Source organism: Eretmochelys imbricata, chromosome 14, assembly GCF_965152235.1.
Source record: "Eretmochelys imbricata isolate rEreImb1 chromosome 14, rEreImb1.hap1, whole genome shotgun sequence".
Lineage (NCBI taxonomy): Eukaryota > Metazoa > Chordata > Testudines > Cheloniidae > Eretmochelys > Eretmochelys imbricata.
In genome coordinates, this window is record NC_135585.1 from 54057280 (window position 1) to 54076162 (window position 18883).

An 18883-nucleotide genomic window follows, 5' to 3' on the forward strand; every position below is an offset into this window, starting at 1 on the left:
GGGTTTGCACCTTCACCACACGCCCATCAGTCCATTACATTTCATTTTCCTTCCGCTTTTTCTCTTGCCGCCGAGGCGATGCAGGGAGAGCGCCATGGATGTGCATGGCTGCTCTCACAGCAGCTTTCATAGCCGTTTCGATCCAGGCGTGAGGGTGAGCGGTGTACTCTCCTGCAAAATAGACCCGCCCTTCATTCTGAAACAAAGCTTTGGAGTAGTCGACTAACTGGTACGGGGTTAAGGAAACATATGCTCCCATTGCAAATTTGTCCAGGCCCCATTTCTTGACCACATGTTCATCACAGACGTTCTGGATATAAGTCTTGGGCAGTTGGTGGACTTCTGCCAGGTCGTCCAATACCACATCAACGCACTTTTCATCACTGAGGGGAACGAAGAATTCAGCTTCATTGTCCCAAGTGTAGGAAGCCAGGATCACCCCCACCCCACTGGAGAAATTGTGGCCGGGGTAATAGATGAATCTGGAGGGGCGATCAGTGATTGACCTCCCTCTATAGATTCCATCCTTCTCCCAAAACTTTTCCCTGCAGGCCAAAAAAATCTTCACGTCCTTTGAGTAGTGGAGGGAGCGCAGGGCATGGGTCTTGTTGGAGGAAAGAGGGGGAGAAAATTTAATGAGCCGTGCGGCTTTTGCTGTGGTTGTGACAAGGACATAGTCGGCCGTCACTGAGAAGGAGAGCGACGTGTCTGGCCTGCGATAAAACACTCTCACTTTTTCATTGTCTTGTAGTATCTTCACCGCTGTGGAGTGAAATAGAATATCCTCGTGCATAGCCTTGTAGAAAGCCTCTGGGAGCTGATCGAATCCCCCCGTGATCTCATCAAAACTGAAAGAAAGGCAGCGGAGGGGGGGGGATGGAGGGGGAGATGATGGTAGAAGAATTACAGCTTCCGTCAATAGTTCTCTGAGTGAATATCACAAAAATAATGAGCGGATCTGTAAGGAGCTGCTTAGCTGAAGATATAATTTACCCCTTCCATCCCCTCCTCCCCCAGTGACGACTTCAGTTCCGGCTTCTTTTATTACAGGCAAGTGCCAGGTCTGCAGTAGTTAAGGTTCAGACCAGCTTTCCGTTTAGAGCTTCACTTTTCGACATGATCTAAATTCTGCATGATTACTAAGATTGCCTTAGAATTAGGTGTGCCTCCTGGGGATGGGGTAGGGTTAGTAATCCCAATTCGGGGTCATTTGGCCAAAGGGTTCCCTTGGTACAACAGAGTGATGGTCACTATACTCTCGTCAGAAGTTAATTGCTGAATTGCATGGGAATTAGAAGCCATAGATAGACACTTTCAGCAATGTTCGTCTCCTCCCTTGTGAAAGTGTCCCCTGCCTTGTATGGCTAGAGAAATATAGTAACGAAACCTGCCCTCTATGACAGTTCAGACCATCGGTGCCTTCTCGAAAGAAGGCAATTGGCCTCACTGGTAGATGCATGAGATACATCTATCTGATCCTCATCCTCATTGTATCAGAAGATGGATGGATAGATAGAGAGATCCTATCATAGATACATGTTCTTCTCCATATAAAGCAAGTCATTAAAGATACTCTTCTCCTTACCCGTCTTTGAATGCAATATCGTCCATGACAGAGTACAGAAAAGACAGGTGGAAACTACCATCTAAATTCAGCACGTCACCAATCATGTCAATGGCTCCTCTACTTAATTTTCCTTCTTTAATCAAATATTCCTGGTTGGGGAAGAGAGGAAGGGCAGAAAGTGCATGCATATCATATCCACATTGAAACTTGACAGCTGAAGAGATGAACATAGGAATTATTCAGTACCCATGAGGGTTAGCCAAAGGTCACACCCATAGACACACAGAGACCCCTTGGCAAACAGTCCCCTGTTCTTTGCAAACATCTCTCAGCTCAGCCCTGACAAACTGACTACACCAAACACATCTTACAAGCTATTTATCTATGAAGAGTAACATGTAAGGTATCTACAGAAAGCTCCCAACTTGTCAAGATTCATAACCGTGGCGAGATGTATGTATGGGTAGTATTTAAGGAATAAAGTATTTATACTGAAAGTATGCTTGATGGACTTGGGGTAAAAATTAGTCACCAGGGCTACTGTGTCTAGGTGACAACTCATTCAAACCAGAGGGACTTGTTCCCCTCGCTCGGTCAGCCAGGAGGTAATGCAAGGTTCTGTTCCTACCCTGGCCGCATCCCAGAACAAATTATCAAAAAAGACCATTATAACAGGCAAGAGATCGCTCTGGCTATGAATCAAGGCAAAAGACTGTTTCTGTATAAATAGAGTGTCAGGGAAGGCATTCTGGATTCATTCACTGAGAAAACCCCTTAAGGCAGTGGTCCCCAAACTGTGGAGGAACATTTGGGGGGCTTGATGGGTCCCAGGCCAGCCCCCGGAAGGAGCACCACCCAGCCCCACTCTGCCCCCATTTCTGCTCCAACCCCAGCTGAGGCCCTGGCTTCGGCTTCCGGCCCCCAACCATGGCCCGGCCCTGGCCTTAGCCACTGACCACAGCCCGGTTCCCGGCTGCAGTTCATCTCCCAGCCGCGGTCCCAGGTCTGGCGGTGGCTCTGCTCCTGGCCCTGGCCCCAGTCACAGCTCTGGCCCCGATCCCCAGCTCCCAGCCCCTGGCCCCACTCCCGGCCCTGGCTCCCGGGGGTGGGGGTGGGGGGGTGCAGACAGATTACATTATGGGTAAGGGGGAGCATGACAGAAAAAGTTTGGGGACCACTGCCTTAAGGAGCAGGGGCCTTTCATGAACATTTTGATGCTGGCTCTGGTGAACCCAGCCAACTTTGCAACAGACTGAGCTTTGCAAGGGAAGCCCACTTTAGTCTATTGGCAAGGTGACTATTGAGAAGGGTACGCCCAGCTTTGTGGTTTATGCTTTTATGTTCTAGCCATTTGCTTCTGTCACTTTCACCTCAATTCTTGTTAAATACTTATTCTTTCTCAAACAAACCTTCTTTCGGTCTGTTATAAGTGCTCACCAGGGCTATGTGGTTTACAGGAGTGGTGGTTTAAAGTAAAACTGGTAAACTGAGGTACACTGCGGAGGAGCTGGGATTTCTGAGTAGCCCGCGGCAGGGACTGGATATCACAGGGGAATGAGTCTCAGGGATTGGGGTTCACGTACTGTTATCCACCCGCAAGGCAAAGCTACGACCTGCACGGCCCAGAGGAGAGAGCTTAAGAGACCGAAAGGCTGGTGGCATCAGGGAGCTGCCATCCAGCTACCCCAGCAAAGACTTCCTCGAGCTGGAGGCAGGGAGAAACAAAGCGACTTAGGCCTTGTCTTCACTACCACGCTACATCAGTGCTGCAAGATTTAGTGGGCCTGTTGAAGACGCGATAAGTCGATGGGAGATCGCTCTCCTGTCGACTTCAGTACTCCACCTCAATGAGAGGGGGAAGCTACGTGGATGGGAAAGTGTCTCCCGTCAACCTAGCGAGGCATAGACCCAATAGAAATCAATGTCATTTATAAAAAGAATCCAGGTTTTCTCACCCTCCGCCCCCCCCCCCCCCCCACAAACTCACTCTCCTGCTGGTAATAGCCCATCCAAAGTGACCACTCTCTTCACAATGTGTATGATAATCAAGGTGGGTCATTTCCAGCACAAATCCAGGTTCTCTCACCCCCTCACCCCCCTCCAAAAACCACACACACAAAACCTGGATTTGTGCTGGAAATGGCCCAACTTGATGATCACTTTAGATAAGCTATTACCAGCAGGACAGTGGGGTGGGAGGGGGTATTGTTTCATGGTCTCTGTGTGTATATAATGTCTACTGCAGTTTCCACGGTATGCATCCGATGAAGTGAGCTGTAGCTCCCGAAAGCTTATGCTCAAATAAATTGGTTAGTCTCTAAGGTGCCACAAGTCCTCCTGTTCTTTTTGCGAATACAGACTAACACGGCTGCTACTCTGAAAAATGTCATTTATGTCGACTTAAGTTACGGAACTTAACTAGCGTAACTTAGATCAACTTCCAGTGTTAGTGTAGACAAGGGCTTATTGTCCCAGGTGACTGGAACATCAACTACCCTCCTGTGTGATTTGTCAGCTTCCTCATAACCAATCACTGGAGTTGGGCGGATGATCCCCTTCAGGACGCCATCCCTCATCCCTTTTGATTCACCGGGTGAAATCCTGACCCCAGTGAAATCAACGGGAGCTTTGTCATTGATTTCAGTGCGGGCAGGATTTCATTCCGAGTGTCCATAGCAAGATTTTATTGCCTTTGATTAAACAGCCAGGGTCCAGGTCAGACCTCCTACAGCAGTGGTTCTCAACCAGGGGTACACGTATCCCTAGGGGACCGCAGAGGTCTCCAAGGGGCTACATCCACTATGTAGATCTTTGCCTAGTTTTACAACAGGCTACATAAAAAGCCCCAGGGAAGTCAGTGCAAACTAAAATTTCACACAGACCATGACTTGTTTATACCACCCTATAGACTACACACTGCCATGTACGTACAATATTTATATTCCAACTGATTCGTTTTATAATCATACGGTAAAAATGAGAAAGTCAGCAATTTTCCAGTAATAATGTGCTGTGACACTCTTGTATTTTTAGGTCTGATTTTCTAAGCAAGTGGTTTTTAAGTGAGGTGAAACTTGGGGTACGCAGGTACACAGAGGAAGCGTATCTCATTGAAATAACCGTGGATGAGGGCACATAGCTGGATGCCGCTCAGAGACCCAGGGTGAGAAGGAGAGATGCCACGTCGGTTACGTAGGAATGGAGGAGGGTCCTGTCTTCACTGCACAAACACAGGGCAGATGGGAGCACAGAGACCGTTTGCTTTCTACAGACCGATGTCTTGGGTAGGGAGAGGCAAAGAAGATGTGGATCCGTGGCCCTGCCCTCCCCCTTCCACAAAGCAGAGCCCGGAGGACCACAGGGGAAAGTATGCAAGGCCCCATGAGGCAAGCGGGTTTGCTCCACATAGCCAGGAGGGGTAGGAGGATTCAGACGTCCTACCTCCGACCACGGACTGTGTGAACATGGCACAAGAGACTGGAATGCCATATTCAATTACCTTGACGGAAAAGGAGTCATATTTCTCTTTCAAAACTCTGCAGTCTGTTGTCACCTGGGGAGCAACGAAGAAAACAGTGGCTAGTTTCACAGTCACAGCTCTACCTTTGCAGATTGGTTATTTTCCCTGTTTGCCCTGATGTACTTACAGGTGGTATCCTAATGCCTATGCCCACAGAGGCAGGACATGAAATGACGTGCTCAGGTGAAAAAGCTGTTAACAAGATCTTTTTAATGGGGACATAGGCGTGGACTTCTCCTCTAGCTGGGGCGTGCTTGCCCCCCGCCCAGGCCTCACCCCCGCTCCACCCCTTCCACCAAGCCCCTGCCGCTGCCCCGCCTCTTCCCACCTCTTTCCGCCCCCTCCCCTGAGTGTGCCCCGTCGCCACTCCTCCCGCTCCCTCCAGGAGCCTCCTGCATGCCGCAGAACAGCTGTTCAAGGCAGGTGGGAGGCACTGGGAGGGAGGGGGAGGAGTTGATCAGCAAGGCCGCCGGTGGGCAGGAGGCACGGAGGGGAGCGGGGAGCTGGCTGCTGGTGCAGTGCTAAGCACCTGCGAACTTTTCTACTTGGGTGCTCCAGGGCACTGAGTCGGTGCCTAGGAATGGGGACAAGGAGGGGTCATTTTTGTTTTCCCTTCCCGTAGTTCTCCAACTGACTCAGCTGCTTTCGCTCAGACTTTTTGAACAATAAAAGAAATAGTTTAAGGCAATGTCTGCGGTCGCACTTTTGTTGGCCAAACTTTTGTCCGTCAGTGGTGTGAAAAAACACCCCTCCTGATGGATAAAAGTTTCACCAACAACAGTGCTGGCCAACAGCTAAACTGGCCAACAGGAGATGCCAAAGAGAGGGGTGTGTCCTCATCCCTACCCCTCCCAGGGCGTTCGACGCCGATCTTTGCTTGGGGAGCTCAGCTATGAAGCCTCTCCTGCAGTCAGGAGCCTAAGGCGGGTCTTGAAATCAACAGCACCAGCCTCGTCACGTTTCCCAGGAGTTTGGGTACTCACCGAGCTTCTGGGAAACCTCTGGTGCAAGTCTTCCCTCTATCTGATCAGCAGTGGGGATTTGAACAGGGGTCTGTTCCTCTCAGTTGAGCTACGGCGCCCTCTCTGGTGACACATTCACCCATGTGTACATTGCTAGGACTTCGGGGGCCGTTTCCCATGGTTCTCTGAGCCGCTCTACGATTCTGTCCCAGAACTTGTTTGTATTTCTGGGCCCCCGGGGGTGGGGATTGTGGGAAGGCATTGGAGGACTATCAGGACTCCAGGGTTTTAGCTTGCACCTTCACTGCACACGCTGAGTTGCCTACTAGCTCAAGTGAACACAGACCCTTAGCTGGAGCACCCATGGGAAAAAATTAGCGGGTGCTTAGCACCCACCAGCAGTCAGCTGCCACCCCCTACAGCCCAGCACCTCCAGCCCGCTGGCAGGTCCAGCTGATCAACTCCTCCCCCTCCCTCCCAGTGCCTCCGGCCTGCTGCGGTCAGCTGTTCCATAGTGTGCAGAAGGGGCTGCTGGAGAGGGGGAGGAGTGGGGACAGGGCGCGCTTGGGAGAGGGGCCAGACCTGGGTGGGAAGAGGTGCAGAAGAGGTGGGGCGGGGCCTGTGGTGGAGCAGGGGTGGGACCTTGGGGGAAGGGGTTGAGCTGGGTTTGAGCACGCCCAGGGAAAGGAGGAAGCCGGCGCCCATGCCCTCAAGCCATGCCAGCTAGCCTGGGTTGAAAGGACCACTTCAGCAGAGCGAGATGGTTTTGTGTGTGGATGAAACAGGGTTTAGGACCAAAATCTAACTTTGAAGTGAAGACCTACCTACAGTACAGGAGTCCATTCCACAACACACATACCGTATCCAGTGTCTGGTCATAAAGTTCACTGGCAGATTTCCCCTTCTCTGTGGGAAGCAGAGGGTATTGCAAGATATCAGGGTTCTGGTCAACATCTTCAGATCTTGCCCTGACGTTATTCACCAAATACCAGGCATTGTCGTTAGTGTTATAGAATGGGTTCAGTTTAAGTTTGAATTTGGTAATATATTCACGCACAATCCTAAAGAAAAGAGGAGTAAAAAGAGAAAAATTCCAGAATGAGAGAGAATGTTATATGCTCACATATAGTCCCGAGCGTGAATGGTTCCATCCTACCTAGGTAAATTACATTATTTTTGTGTCATATGACTCCAAATCCATATTTTACCAAATCCACATTCAACCCTGTTTTGCAATAGATGAAAAATGTGGATAACTATTTCAATAACGATTATAAATATGTTCAGAATAAAACTTTTAGTTAAATGTGTCATGAAACATTTTGCTCAAACTGAAACAACAAAATGCACTAAAGAATTTGCTTTTGAAAAAATGACATTGGACATTTGGGCTGGTGGAGTAGCTCGCCGTAACTCAACCCACCCTGCACTTCTGCCCACCCAGTCCCATCCCAGCTTTGCAGGAAGAGTTACAGCTCCACAGAGATTTCAGTTCATGCACACAGACTGACTATTTCATGCAATGCAATTAGTCCACATAAGGAAGCAAGGGGAGATTTTAACCTACTCAAATTTAAGGCTTCAAAGATTTTTTTTTCTTGGAATTATCATAAAAGTCTTTAAAACGGGGCTTTCACGGTTCTGAACAAGGTTGGCGGGTGAGGAGGGCGAACTGTGTCTTACCGGTGGTCTCTTGGCAAACGCATGGCTCCCAGCTCCGCATACCAATCGTTTCTTCGATAGGTCAAGATACGTCCTCCCACACGGTTGCTGGCTTCCAGAATCAGGACCTAGGGGCAAAATGCAGGTCATGATTTTCAATCCCTTGCTGGTACCTAGTAGCTGTAGGTAGGGCTTGATTTATCCCACATCCCTTCTTTTGTAAATGGGCATCAAAGAAAGAACATTAATGTTTTATTGAAGTAATTTCAGATGATATGTAAGCATACAGGCCTTGATTCAGGAAAGCAGGTACACATATGCTCAACTTGAATTTCAACTTCGTAAGATTTAAGCATCGGCTTAAAGTTAAGCATGTTCTCAAGCATGCTTCCAGAATCGGGCTGTATTCCTGCATTGGGTACTCAAGGAACACATTCCAGTATGGAAGTTTTCATAACAACAGCGATTTTTGCATTCATTATTAATGCCAGATTTTCAGGGAGGGAGGTTTTAAACTAACAACATCAACTAAGCACTTCAAATATAGAATCATAGAATATCAGGGTTGGAAGGGACCTCAGGAGGTCATCTAGTCCAACCCCCTGCTCAATCCCCAATTAAATCATCTCAGCCAGGGCTTCGTCAAGCCTGACCTTAAAAACCTCTAAGGAAGGAGATTCCACCACCTCCCTAGGTAACCCATTCCAGTGTTTCACCGACCTTCTAGTGAAAAAGTTTTTCCGAATATCCAACCTAAACCTCCCCCACTGCAACTTGAGACCATTAGTCCTTGTTCTGTCACCTGCCACCATGGAGAACAGCCCAGCTCCATCCTCTTTGGAACCCCCTTTCAGGTAGTTGAAAGCAGCTATCAAATCCCCCCTCATTCTTCTCTTCTGTAGACTAAACAATCCCAGTTCCCTCAGCCTCTCCTCATAAGTCATGTGTTCCAGTCCCCTAATCATTTTTGTTGCCCTCCGCTGGACTCTCTCCAACTGTATATATAAATACACAAGCTCTCTCCGTTGACTTTTCCAGACTCGGGGACTGTAGTTCTTGGGTGGTTTTGAGAAGGGGCTGTAGAGGATGTTTAGGCAACCTATAGGGATAATGGATTTTGGTCTTTCCCATGGCCCAAGACAGTAGCTCTTTCTATGGAAAAACAAAACAAAACACGAACAAACAAGCAAACGAGTAAGAGTGAAAGTTAAAGGCGTTATGGGTTAGTTAATATCAGTTTTCACAGGTAGAGAATTTTGTCAGAAATATGGGAACTGTTCTTGGAACATTTACTTGACGACTCACCATTTCCATAAAAGCTAGTGATTCGAATTTTTTTAGCTGCATCATTATGTTTCATATTAGCTATGCTATTATCACACTAATAACCTCAACCTCAAGGCAATGAACATGTTGTCTGGAAATCAAAATAATAGATTTCTTTCTTTCTTTCTTTCTTTCTTTCTTTCTTTCTTTCTTTCTTTCTTTCTTTCTTTCTTTCTTTCTTTCTTTCGCAATTCACTCAGTTTACTTAAGTTCACATCGTTTTGTTCTTCAGCATTGTTTACTCTATCACAGAGCTGAGCAAACTATGGCCCGCATGCCGGATCTGGCCCCTCGGGGCTTTGGATCCGGCCCGAGGGATTGCCCCCCATGGCGCCGCGGGCCCCACGCTGCTCTCAGAAGCGGCCGGCACCATGTCCCTGCGGCCCCCGGGCCGGGGGGCAGAGGGCTCCGTGCATTGCCCTCGCCTCCGGGCACCGCCCCCCCCGCAGCTCCCATTGGCCGGGAATGGGGAACAGCGGCCAATGGGAGCTTCGGGGGAGGCACCTGGAGGCGTGGCAAGGACAGCGTATGCAGAGCCCTCCCCCACTTCTCCCCCAGGGGCCGCAGCGCTTCCCGGAGCGGTGCGGTGTGGGGCCAGGGCAGGCTTCCTGCCAGCCTGCCCTGGCCACCCCGGAGCTGCTTTAGGTAAGCGGCGCCGGGCCGGAGCCCGAACCCCTCCTGCACCCCAACCCCCTGCCCTGAGCCCCCTGCTGCAGCCCGCACCCCTCCTGCACCCCACACCTGCCCTGAGCCCCCTCCTGCACTCCGCACCCCTCCTCTGCTCCAATCCCTTGCCCTGAGCCCCTTCCTGCACACCGCACCCCCTCCCCCACCCCGCACTCCCTCCCGCACCCCAACCCCCTGCCCCGGCCCTGCATACAATTTCCCCACCCAGATGTGGCCCTCGGCCCAAAAAGTTCCTATCCGAAAGGAATGATAAGACTATTTCAGAGGAAAACTGCCTCCCTGGCCTGTCTCTGGCTCCTCTTGGTCATTATAATTACCTCGCAACCAGCATCCTTCAGCAGTTGGGCAGCAGTGAGTCCGCTGATTCCTGCCCCGACAATCACCACCTTCTTTGAACAATACGCTTTTTCCAACCCATTTTTGGCAATAGCCACCAGTTCTTCGTAGTCAGAGTCCATAAAGCATTTTTCCCACTCCTTCAGTTTGCGAGCGAGACCACCCGAGCTCAGGACTGCTACAAGGAGGAAGAGCTGAAGAAATACTAGAACAGAGATGCAAAGAAAACACCCATGTTGAAGCAAACTCACTCTCTGAGACCATGCAGCTCAGTAACATCATCGACATGCTACTCCTCATCTCTAGGAAGAGGCTACCAACCTCAAATGCAGAGCACTGTTATATTAACAAACCAGGAATGTTCTTACAATCCAATACAATCAGCATATAAACCCAGAGAAGGGAAGTCAGTTCTCAAATCCTCTCACAGTTCATGCATTCTTATAAACTGTAAAATATAAGAACGGCCGTACTGGGTCAGACCAATAGTCCCTCTAGCCCAGTGTCCTGTCTACCGACAGTGGCTGGTACCACACGTGGCCCACCACCCAGTCTACCATTGAGGGTCCTGGGCCCCACAGATTCACTTAGATCTGTGCATACCACAAGGATGTGATGATTTTGGGGGCCAGCCATCAGCTGAGGGAATGGTGCAGGAGAAATTCATCTACTGTGGACAATGTGACTGAACAAGGTCTTCAAGATTTAACTTCATGAGGTGAATTGAGGAACCTAACCAGAGTCTCTGCTTGATGCCATTAAAAAAACCTCAGTTCTGCTTTTGCTGTCCACAATTCAAGATAAGGTTTTTGTTTTTCAAAATGGAAAGCTGTGATTCCCCCTCTCGATAACCACGAAGCAGCTCTGTGTCCTGTGGAGCGTAGTTACGGAAGGATCACACAAAGAAATACGTGGTGCGTGAGGTCACCAGTCCCCTAACCCCTTACAGCTTTAAAACGCAAATCAACACTCGAAACTCTGTCTGGAAGTTCACGGGCAGCCAGTGCAGCTTTCAAAGCAAGATTATTATGGTGTTCTCAATGGAAAGCTCCTTCCAAGTGAGAACCCACATTTTCCACTAGTATCAGTTTCTGACTGGTCTAAACTGAAGGTGACGAAGGCATGGAAGTCCCACATTTCACAGCAATGGTGACTCTGTTCAGCAAAAGCAGATGAAAAAATATATTAATCTGGGCTATAACTCCATCCTGAGCATCCACCAGCACTCTTGGACCTAACCAAACCCCTGTATTGAGTTTCTAATGGTGTCCAGCCCCACCAGGAGACGAAAGGGCTACATGGAAGGATGTTCCCTGCTGCTTTTGTCTCACCCTTTTGAGCTTCCTTTATCTCCCTTTCCTGCTTGATGACTCTGTTGACTGCTTCAATGCAAATTAAGCAGCGCACACAATCGTCTGTTTGAGACAGAGCTGTTCGCCAACCTCAGTTTGGGACATGAGTTAATAACACCATACAGTGGACTCTTATAACTGCATGACAATGTTGCCACACATATGTTATCAGGACAATATTAATCATCAGATTATGAGTTTTCAATTGATACCTTACAAAACATACTTGGTACAAAAATGATTACCATAGTGTGGAGGGTGTGGACACAGGGCTACATCCTGTCACAAATCCTGTTACTCTTTTTAATAACACAAGAACTAGGGGTCACCAAATGAAATGAATAGGCAGCAGGTTTAAAACAAACAGAAGGAAGTATTTCTTCACACAATGCATAGTCAACCTGTGGAACTCCTTGCCAGAGGATGTTGTGAAGGCCAAGACTATAACAGCGTTCAAAAGAGAACTAGATAAATTCATGGAGGATAGGTCCATTAATGGCTATTAGCCAGGCTGGGCAGGGATGGTGTCCTTAGCCTCTGTTTGCCAGACGCTGGGAATGAGCGACAGGGAATGGATCACTTGATGATTACCTGTTACGTTCACTCCCTCTGGGGCACCTGGCATTAGCCACTTTCAGAAGACAGGACACTGGGCTAGATGGAACATTGCTCTGACCCAGTGTGGCCGTCCTTATGTTCTAAATAACTATCCCATGAAACCAAAAATGGTACAGGGTCACCACAGCCATAAACACCCATGTAACGTGTTTTTAATGACAGTGTTGGAACGGTTAGCAAAAAGCAAAACCAGGAAGGACTGGGTTAAAGCCATCGATCCTCTTGACAATTATTATGTTCTCCTTACTCTGCAATTATCCATATCTTCAGAGGTGCTATGCTCATATTGCCACCAGGAAGCATGGGCTGGAGGATTGCCACCACACCTGTGTATTTGCAGGGACACTGAAGGGGATAGTGCATCTTGACCTTTAGCAGCATGATCTTGTTATTCCCACAGCATATATGTTTCTTTTGTTAAAAGAGAGGGGGGGCATGGACTCCTGGCCCTCCTGTTTCTGGCACCAGTGCACCACACCCAATTGTGGCCGTGTGTGACATTGTGCTTCAGTTTTCCTCATGTCTTTTATGGGCCTATTTTGTCTGTAGGAGTGCCCTGACCTTCCATCCATGACGCCTTCAAATGCCTGACCCCATCCAGGACCACAGCATCCTTTAGCACATGGCTCCTCAACCTTCCTTCTGAGGCCCCCCTGACAGGCTATAAAAACTCCACGGCCCACCTATGCCAAAACAACTGTTTTCCTGCCTATAAAAGGCAGGGCCGGCGTTAGGGGGTAGCAAGCAGGGCGAGGGTCCAGGGCCCCACACCACAGGTGCCCTGCATAGCGAAGTTACTTGGGCTTCGGCTCCAGCCCTGAGCAGCTGGGCTTGGGTTTGGGGCCTGAGCGGCGGGACTTGGCTTCAGCTTTCTGCCCTGGGCCCCAATGAATCTAACACCAGTCCTGCTTGGCAGACCCCTGAAACCTGCTCGTGGCCCCAAACAGGGCTGCGGACCCCCCACCTGAGAACTGCTGATTTAACAAATCCAACAGAAATATAAAAATAACGACATCTTCGGCCTCAGCTGGCCACCCCTTTCCTTTGCAGGCGGGACCCAGCTACCATGCCCATCTGACCTCAGTCTCCGGTGCTTCACTCCACCCCACGGTCTAGCCCTGGCTCAATTCTCCCCACCTTCCCAGGGTTTTGCAGGAAAGCTGTCATCCCTCAATGGCTCCAGAGAGCCACTCAGGCATCAGGCTCACCTTAGGGGCATCCTGTTTGCTTCTTAGTCCCTTAAACCTTCTATCAGATGCAGAGAGAGGGAACTCACTACATCCTCACTCCTAGGTCTCCTTCCCCAGCTGACCTCAGCCATGGAACCGCAGGGATCTCCTGGTGGGAGAGGTGTAAGGACGCCCATGTGAGCTGGAAATGGTCACTAGGCATTCATTTTTCTTGACTTGTTTTAGCTGTTAACAACCAGAATGTATCCAATCCTCCGTTTTTACTTAAAATGTATTTTTAAAAGAAAATTCAAAATTTCCCATCAACATTTTTGTTTAGAACTAAGGTCAATTTTCGGGGGAAAAAATATTCTTCAAATGACATATTTTGACCAGCGTTAAAATTCACTTCGTTTTCCAGAAACATGCTTTGAATCAGCTATCTTCAAAGAAAGGACAGACCACGTCCTATTCATGGAGCCCTTCCAACAATAAAAGGACGTGACAGCAGTCATAGAATCAAAGAATTGTAGGACTGGAAGGGACCTCGAGAGGTCATCTAGTCCAGTCCCCTGCACTCAAGGCAGGACTAGGTATTATCTAGACCATCCCTGACAGGTGTTTGTCCAACCTGCTCTTAAAAATCTGCAATGATGGAGATTCCACAACCTCCTTAGGCAATTTATTCCAGTGCTTAACCACCCTGACAGTTAGGAAGTTGTCTAACCTAAACCTCCCTTGCTGTAATTTAAGCCCATGGCTTCTTGTCAGTTAAGAAGAACAATTTTTCTCCCTCCTCCTTGTAACAGCCTTTTATGTACTTGAAAACATTTCTCATGTCCCCTCTCCGTCTTCTCTTCTCCAGACTAAACAAACCCCATTTTTTCAATCTTCCTTCATAGGTCATGTTTTCTAGACCTTTAAATGCAGGATAATTCAGGACTGTGAAATATACAATTTAACTGTAACAGGTGCAGGTGAAAACAGTCAGCCAAGGTAAAATGAATAATAATAATAATAATTAATAAAATCTTCATTTCTCTTCCATCCACATTTCCAAATGGATATGGGACAAGAAATAAACAGGGCATCCAACATATACTGTGACGAAAAACAGCCTGCAGGTGGGCGCGCCCTTGCCTTGGTAACTCAAGGGAACAATTCCTAAGAACCCCTGCAAGAATTTCAGCAGCATCCGTATTTTGATCTTTGAGTCAATGTATTTAAAATCTCCAAGGCTTTTCTGGTGTATTGAAATAAATATGTTCAGCACTGACTTACAACACTGTTGTCCCTTCACTTGGCGAACATATCATTTGCTCTCTTAACGTTTTAACTGAATCTAATCACCAAGCCACAGCCAAGGGAAGTGCAGAGCTGCTATACCTGTGTCCCACAGTAAAATTGATTTACTGTGTGACTGAGGCCAAGTGCAACTGAAAATACCACACAGCTGTTCGTTTCCTCCTACATGCACGCTGAAAGAGGCGTAGAGGGTTCCAGGAGAAGCTCAGCTGAAAGTGAGGAAGAAAAAGACAAAAAGAGAAAGACGATAAGAGAGAGAGAAAGATGTGAAACAAGAAAGCCCATTGATCCAGTAAGATGTGCCCAAAGGAGCAATGTATTCCATCGCTCTGAAAAAGTTCAAAGAGAAGTTTCACTCACAGAACCTGTCCATTTCAGATGGTGGGTGAAGTCATGCAGTTGACCTCTTATTTTATACCCACCTTTTATATAGACTGACTGATAAATATCCTAGCAGGAACTGCTGACTCTGTGTCTAGTGAAACAGGGAGATGGCTGTCACATGGTCTTATGGGACCTCCTCCTGTGATGTGCTCATAGCCTGCGGGTTACTCTGAGTTGCGTCACCTCCATCCAAGCACATAGGACTTGGGAGCAAAGGAATTGTGGGAGTAGACTCTGTCCCATCTATCGTCCTCCACACCCTGCTGAATCTGGCAGCCTCCTAGTCTTTCCTGGAAACCACCCCAAATTTCCCTCCGTATCCTCATGAGCCCATATCTTCTCTCCTGTTGAAGCTGTTCCCCGGTGGAAAAAAAATAATTTAAGAAGTCATTGGCACAGAGGGACCGGATGCTGGGTCTCCCGCGTCAACTCTTTAACCACTAGGCAACGGAGTCATTCTCAGGCTTGTTTTCTTTCTCTGGCCCAATGGTTCTTTCAATAGTTAGCAACAGTGGGTGCTTTGTTTCGGAGGCACAAGTTGAAATCTGTATTTCCTGGGTTTCAAAACATTTGAAATTTGATTTTATTTGTAGAAAGAATGAGGAGTACTTGTGGCACCTTAGAGACTAACAAATTTATTTGAGCATAAGCTTTCGTGGGCTAAAGCCCACTTCATCAGATGCATGTAGTGGAAAATACAGTAGGAAGATATATATATATATATACAGAGAACATGAAAAAACGGGGGTTCCCAGACCAATCGATTAAGGTGGGCTATTATCAGTAGGAGAAAAAAAACTTTTGTAGTGATAATCAGGATTGCCCATTTCAAACAGTTGACAAGAAGGTGTGAGCAACAGTAGGGGGAAAATTAGCATGGGGAAATAGCTTTTAGTTAGTGTAATGACTCATCCACTCCCAGTCTTTATTCAAGCCTAATTTAATAGTGTCCAGTTTGCAGATTAATTCCAGTTTGGCTGTTTCTCGCTGGAGTCTGTTTTTGAAGTTTTTTTGTTGAATAATTGCGACTTTTAGCTAGGCATGCTGGTAGCACAGGGCCTGAGGAGGGAGTCTATATAACCAGACAATCCTGCTGTCAGGGTGCCAATGCCTGAGATGATGGGGCATCCAGGATTTCCAGGTTTATGGATCTTGGGTCGCAGATAGAAGACCCCTGGTCGGGGCTCTAGGGGGGTGTCTGTGCAGATTTGTTCTTGTGCTTTTTCAGGGAGTTTCTTGAGCAGATGGTGTAGTTTCTTTTGGTAACTCTCAGTGGGATCAGAGGGTAATGGCTTGTAGAAAGTGGTGTTGGAGAGCAGCCGAACAGCCTCTTGTTCATATTCCAGCCTATTCATGATGACGACAGCACCTCCTTTATCAGCCTTTTTGATTATGATGTCTGAGCTGTTCCTGAGGCTGTGGATGGCGTTGTGTTCTGCACGGCTGAGGTTATGGAGCAAGAGATGCTGCTTTTCCACAATTTCAGCCCGTGCACGTCGGCAGAAGCACTCTCTGTAGAAGTCCAGTCTGTTGTTTCGGCCTTCAGGAGGAGTCCACCCAGAATCCTTCTTTTTGTAGTCTTGGTAGGAAGGTCTCTCTGGGTTAGTGTGCTGTTCAGAGGTGTGTTGGAAATATTCCTTGAGTCGGAGACGTCGAAAGTAGGATTCTAGGTCACCACAGAACGGTTTCATGTTTGTGTAACATGATACCGTTCTGTGGTGACCTAGAATCCTACTTTTTATGTGATCCGAGCAGCCCCATTACTGTGGCTCTGGTTTCCTTGAGACCCAGCTGGAGCACACAGCCTATCCCATGGTCAATGTACTGAAGGTTGCATGCTACAGGGCCAGATTCCCCAGCTGGTGTGAATCCGTTTTAGCCCCACTGGAGTCACCGGGCCAGTCCTCTAGCTGAGGCAGATAAGCCCAGCTCTGTTGGAGTCAATGGGGCCAGATCCCAAGCTGGGGGGATTCTGTGTTGCTTCACTGAATGGCGGTATGATTTCCCTGCATCTTAAAGTGCTGGAATGTCTGGGATGCTTTGCTCTCTCCCTGTTAGCAAGGGGTGTTACTGACCAGCCAGACTAGGCATAGAAACCTCTGCAAAGCAAACTCCTCAGCAGCGAACAAGGTTGTTTCTGAGCGAAGAGAGTCCGTGCTTTATGTCTTGGCACAATTCTATATGAGCAATGGACCAGTGATTGTGATCATGTTTCCTTTCCTGCCTGAAGACAGAGGAGATTTCCTGGGTAGGACGTGAACACTGATGGTTGAGCTGGAAGAAAAACACCGGTAGGAGAACACTTCAACCTCCCTGGCCACTCAGTAAAAGATTTAAGGGTGGCAATTTTGCAACAGAAAAGCTTCAAAAACAGACTCCAACGAGAAACTGCTGAGCTTGAATTAATATGCAAACTAGATACCATTAACTTGGGCTTGAATAGAGACTGGGAGTGGCTGGGTCATTACACATATTGAATATATTTCCCCATGTTAAGTATCCTCACACCTTCTTGTCAACTGTCTAAATGGGCCATCTTGATTATCACTCCAAAACGTTTTTTTTCTCCTGCCGATAATACCTCATCTTAATTAATTAGCCTCTTACAGTTTGTATGGCAACTTCCACCTTCTCTGTATGTGTATATATATATCTTCTTACTATATGTTCCATTCTATGCATCCAATGAAGTGGGCTGTAGCCCACGAAAGCTTATGCTCTAATATATTTGTTAGTCTCTAAGGTGCCACAAGTCCTCCTGTTCTTTATTCGATAATACGGTATCTAAGATCTCGAAATCAAGATTAGAATTAGTCAAAATTTTCCCATCCTAACTGTTAATTGATCAAAAATTGAGTATTTGATTAACTGAAATTTTTCATGGCCAGTGCCTGTTGAGTTTTTGTCGACAGATGCTGAAAGATTTTCAGTCTTTTGATAAAATGTCAACATTTTCGCAGGGGAAGAGAGCAAATTTTTCCAACCATCTTCATTCGAGATAGTGATGGCTGCCATGGTGAACGCTAAGAGCAGGTCTTCACTACCCGCTGGATCGGCGGGTAGTGAATGATCTATCAGCGATCGATTTATCGCGTCTCGTCTAGATGCAATAAATCAATCCCCGAACACGCTCCCTGTCGACTACAGAACTCCAGCTCGCGAGAGGCGGAAGCGGAGTCGATGGGGGAGCGGCAGCCAAGTTGCATATCTTAGGTGGACACACCCCTTCCCAGTGTAGACCAAGGCTCAGACAGATGAGTAGATGGTAGATTTTTCTAAGATGTGTTGTTATCGCTCCATCTCCTGTGTGTTCATCTCTTCAAAAACATGTTTCCTCACGCTTGCTTCTTCCTTTCTCTCATCCTTTTCCACTCTGCTAAAAGGACCAGCAAAGAAATGGTTAATGCTGGCATTCCATGTGCCACAATTAAACTTAAGAGTTAACTCTTCTTGAAATTAACAGGAGTGGAGAGTTCACACCTCTCTGATTCGTTGTTCTGGATCCTCTGTACACCTCAGTGACATGCAAGGAAGTTCCCCCCTCCTTGGAGAGATTGTCTCAGGCTCTCTGCAGACTCAGGCATATGTTACTACATCGGTTACACGTGGGTCACATTTAGAAGGGTTCCTTTGCAGCTGTGATGGCTGGACACTTACTTTTTATTTTTAAACGACAGATGAGATGCTGCAGAATGTAAATATGCCCTGCAGACCCACATGAGTACCTCCGGCAGACAGGGCATTTCAAACCCCTGATGAGAGGGTGCCTGGTTTATATAAAAGAGGCTGTCTGAAATAAACCATAGCATTATATTGCTGTACACTCAGAGAACTCCAAAAGCATCAAGGAAAGCAATGAAGAAGAAACTGTCATTCGACCTAAAAGGTGGAAACATGGGGGGTTTGTTCTAATTTAAGACAGTAACGAGCTGTCCAGTACAAGCCTGATTCTTAAAGAATCCGAGCAGTCCTCAGACTGGATCAGATCTGGGGTC

At 47.6% G+C, this 18883-nt stretch overlaps 1 protein-coding gene across 1 annotated transcript; it reads right to left on the reverse strand.

Annotated features, from left to right (window-relative positions):
• Positions 1-14877, reverse strand: LOC144274219 (L-amino-acid oxidase-like). The gene is made up of 7 exons (XM_077832847.1): positions 14865-14877; positions 10042-10265; positions 7733-7839; positions 6909-7110; positions 5067-5120; positions 1586-1716; positions 1-848 (listed from the first exon to the last, which is right to left on the reverse strand). The coding sequence occupies exons 1-7, from the start codon at positions 14875-14877 to the stop codon at positions 35-37; spliced, it is 1545 nt and encodes a 514-aa protein (XP_077688973.1). The 3' UTR covers positions 1-34.
• Between the last annotated feature and the right edge of the window lie 4006 nt (positions 14878-18883).

What these genes read in the sequence shown, in the direction of transcription:
- LOC144274219 (XM_077832847.1), bottom strand. An exon ending in ATGACCAGACACTGGATACG is followed by an intron (nt 5,121 to 6,908) that starts GTATGTGTGTTG and finishes GTTGCTCCCCAG; the next exon opens with GTGACAACAGACTGCAGAGT. An exon ending in ATGACTCCTTTTCCGTCAAG is followed by an intron (nt 1,717 to 5,066) that starts GTAATTGAATAT and finishes TTCCCCAACCAG; the next exon opens with GAATATTTGATTAAAGAAGG.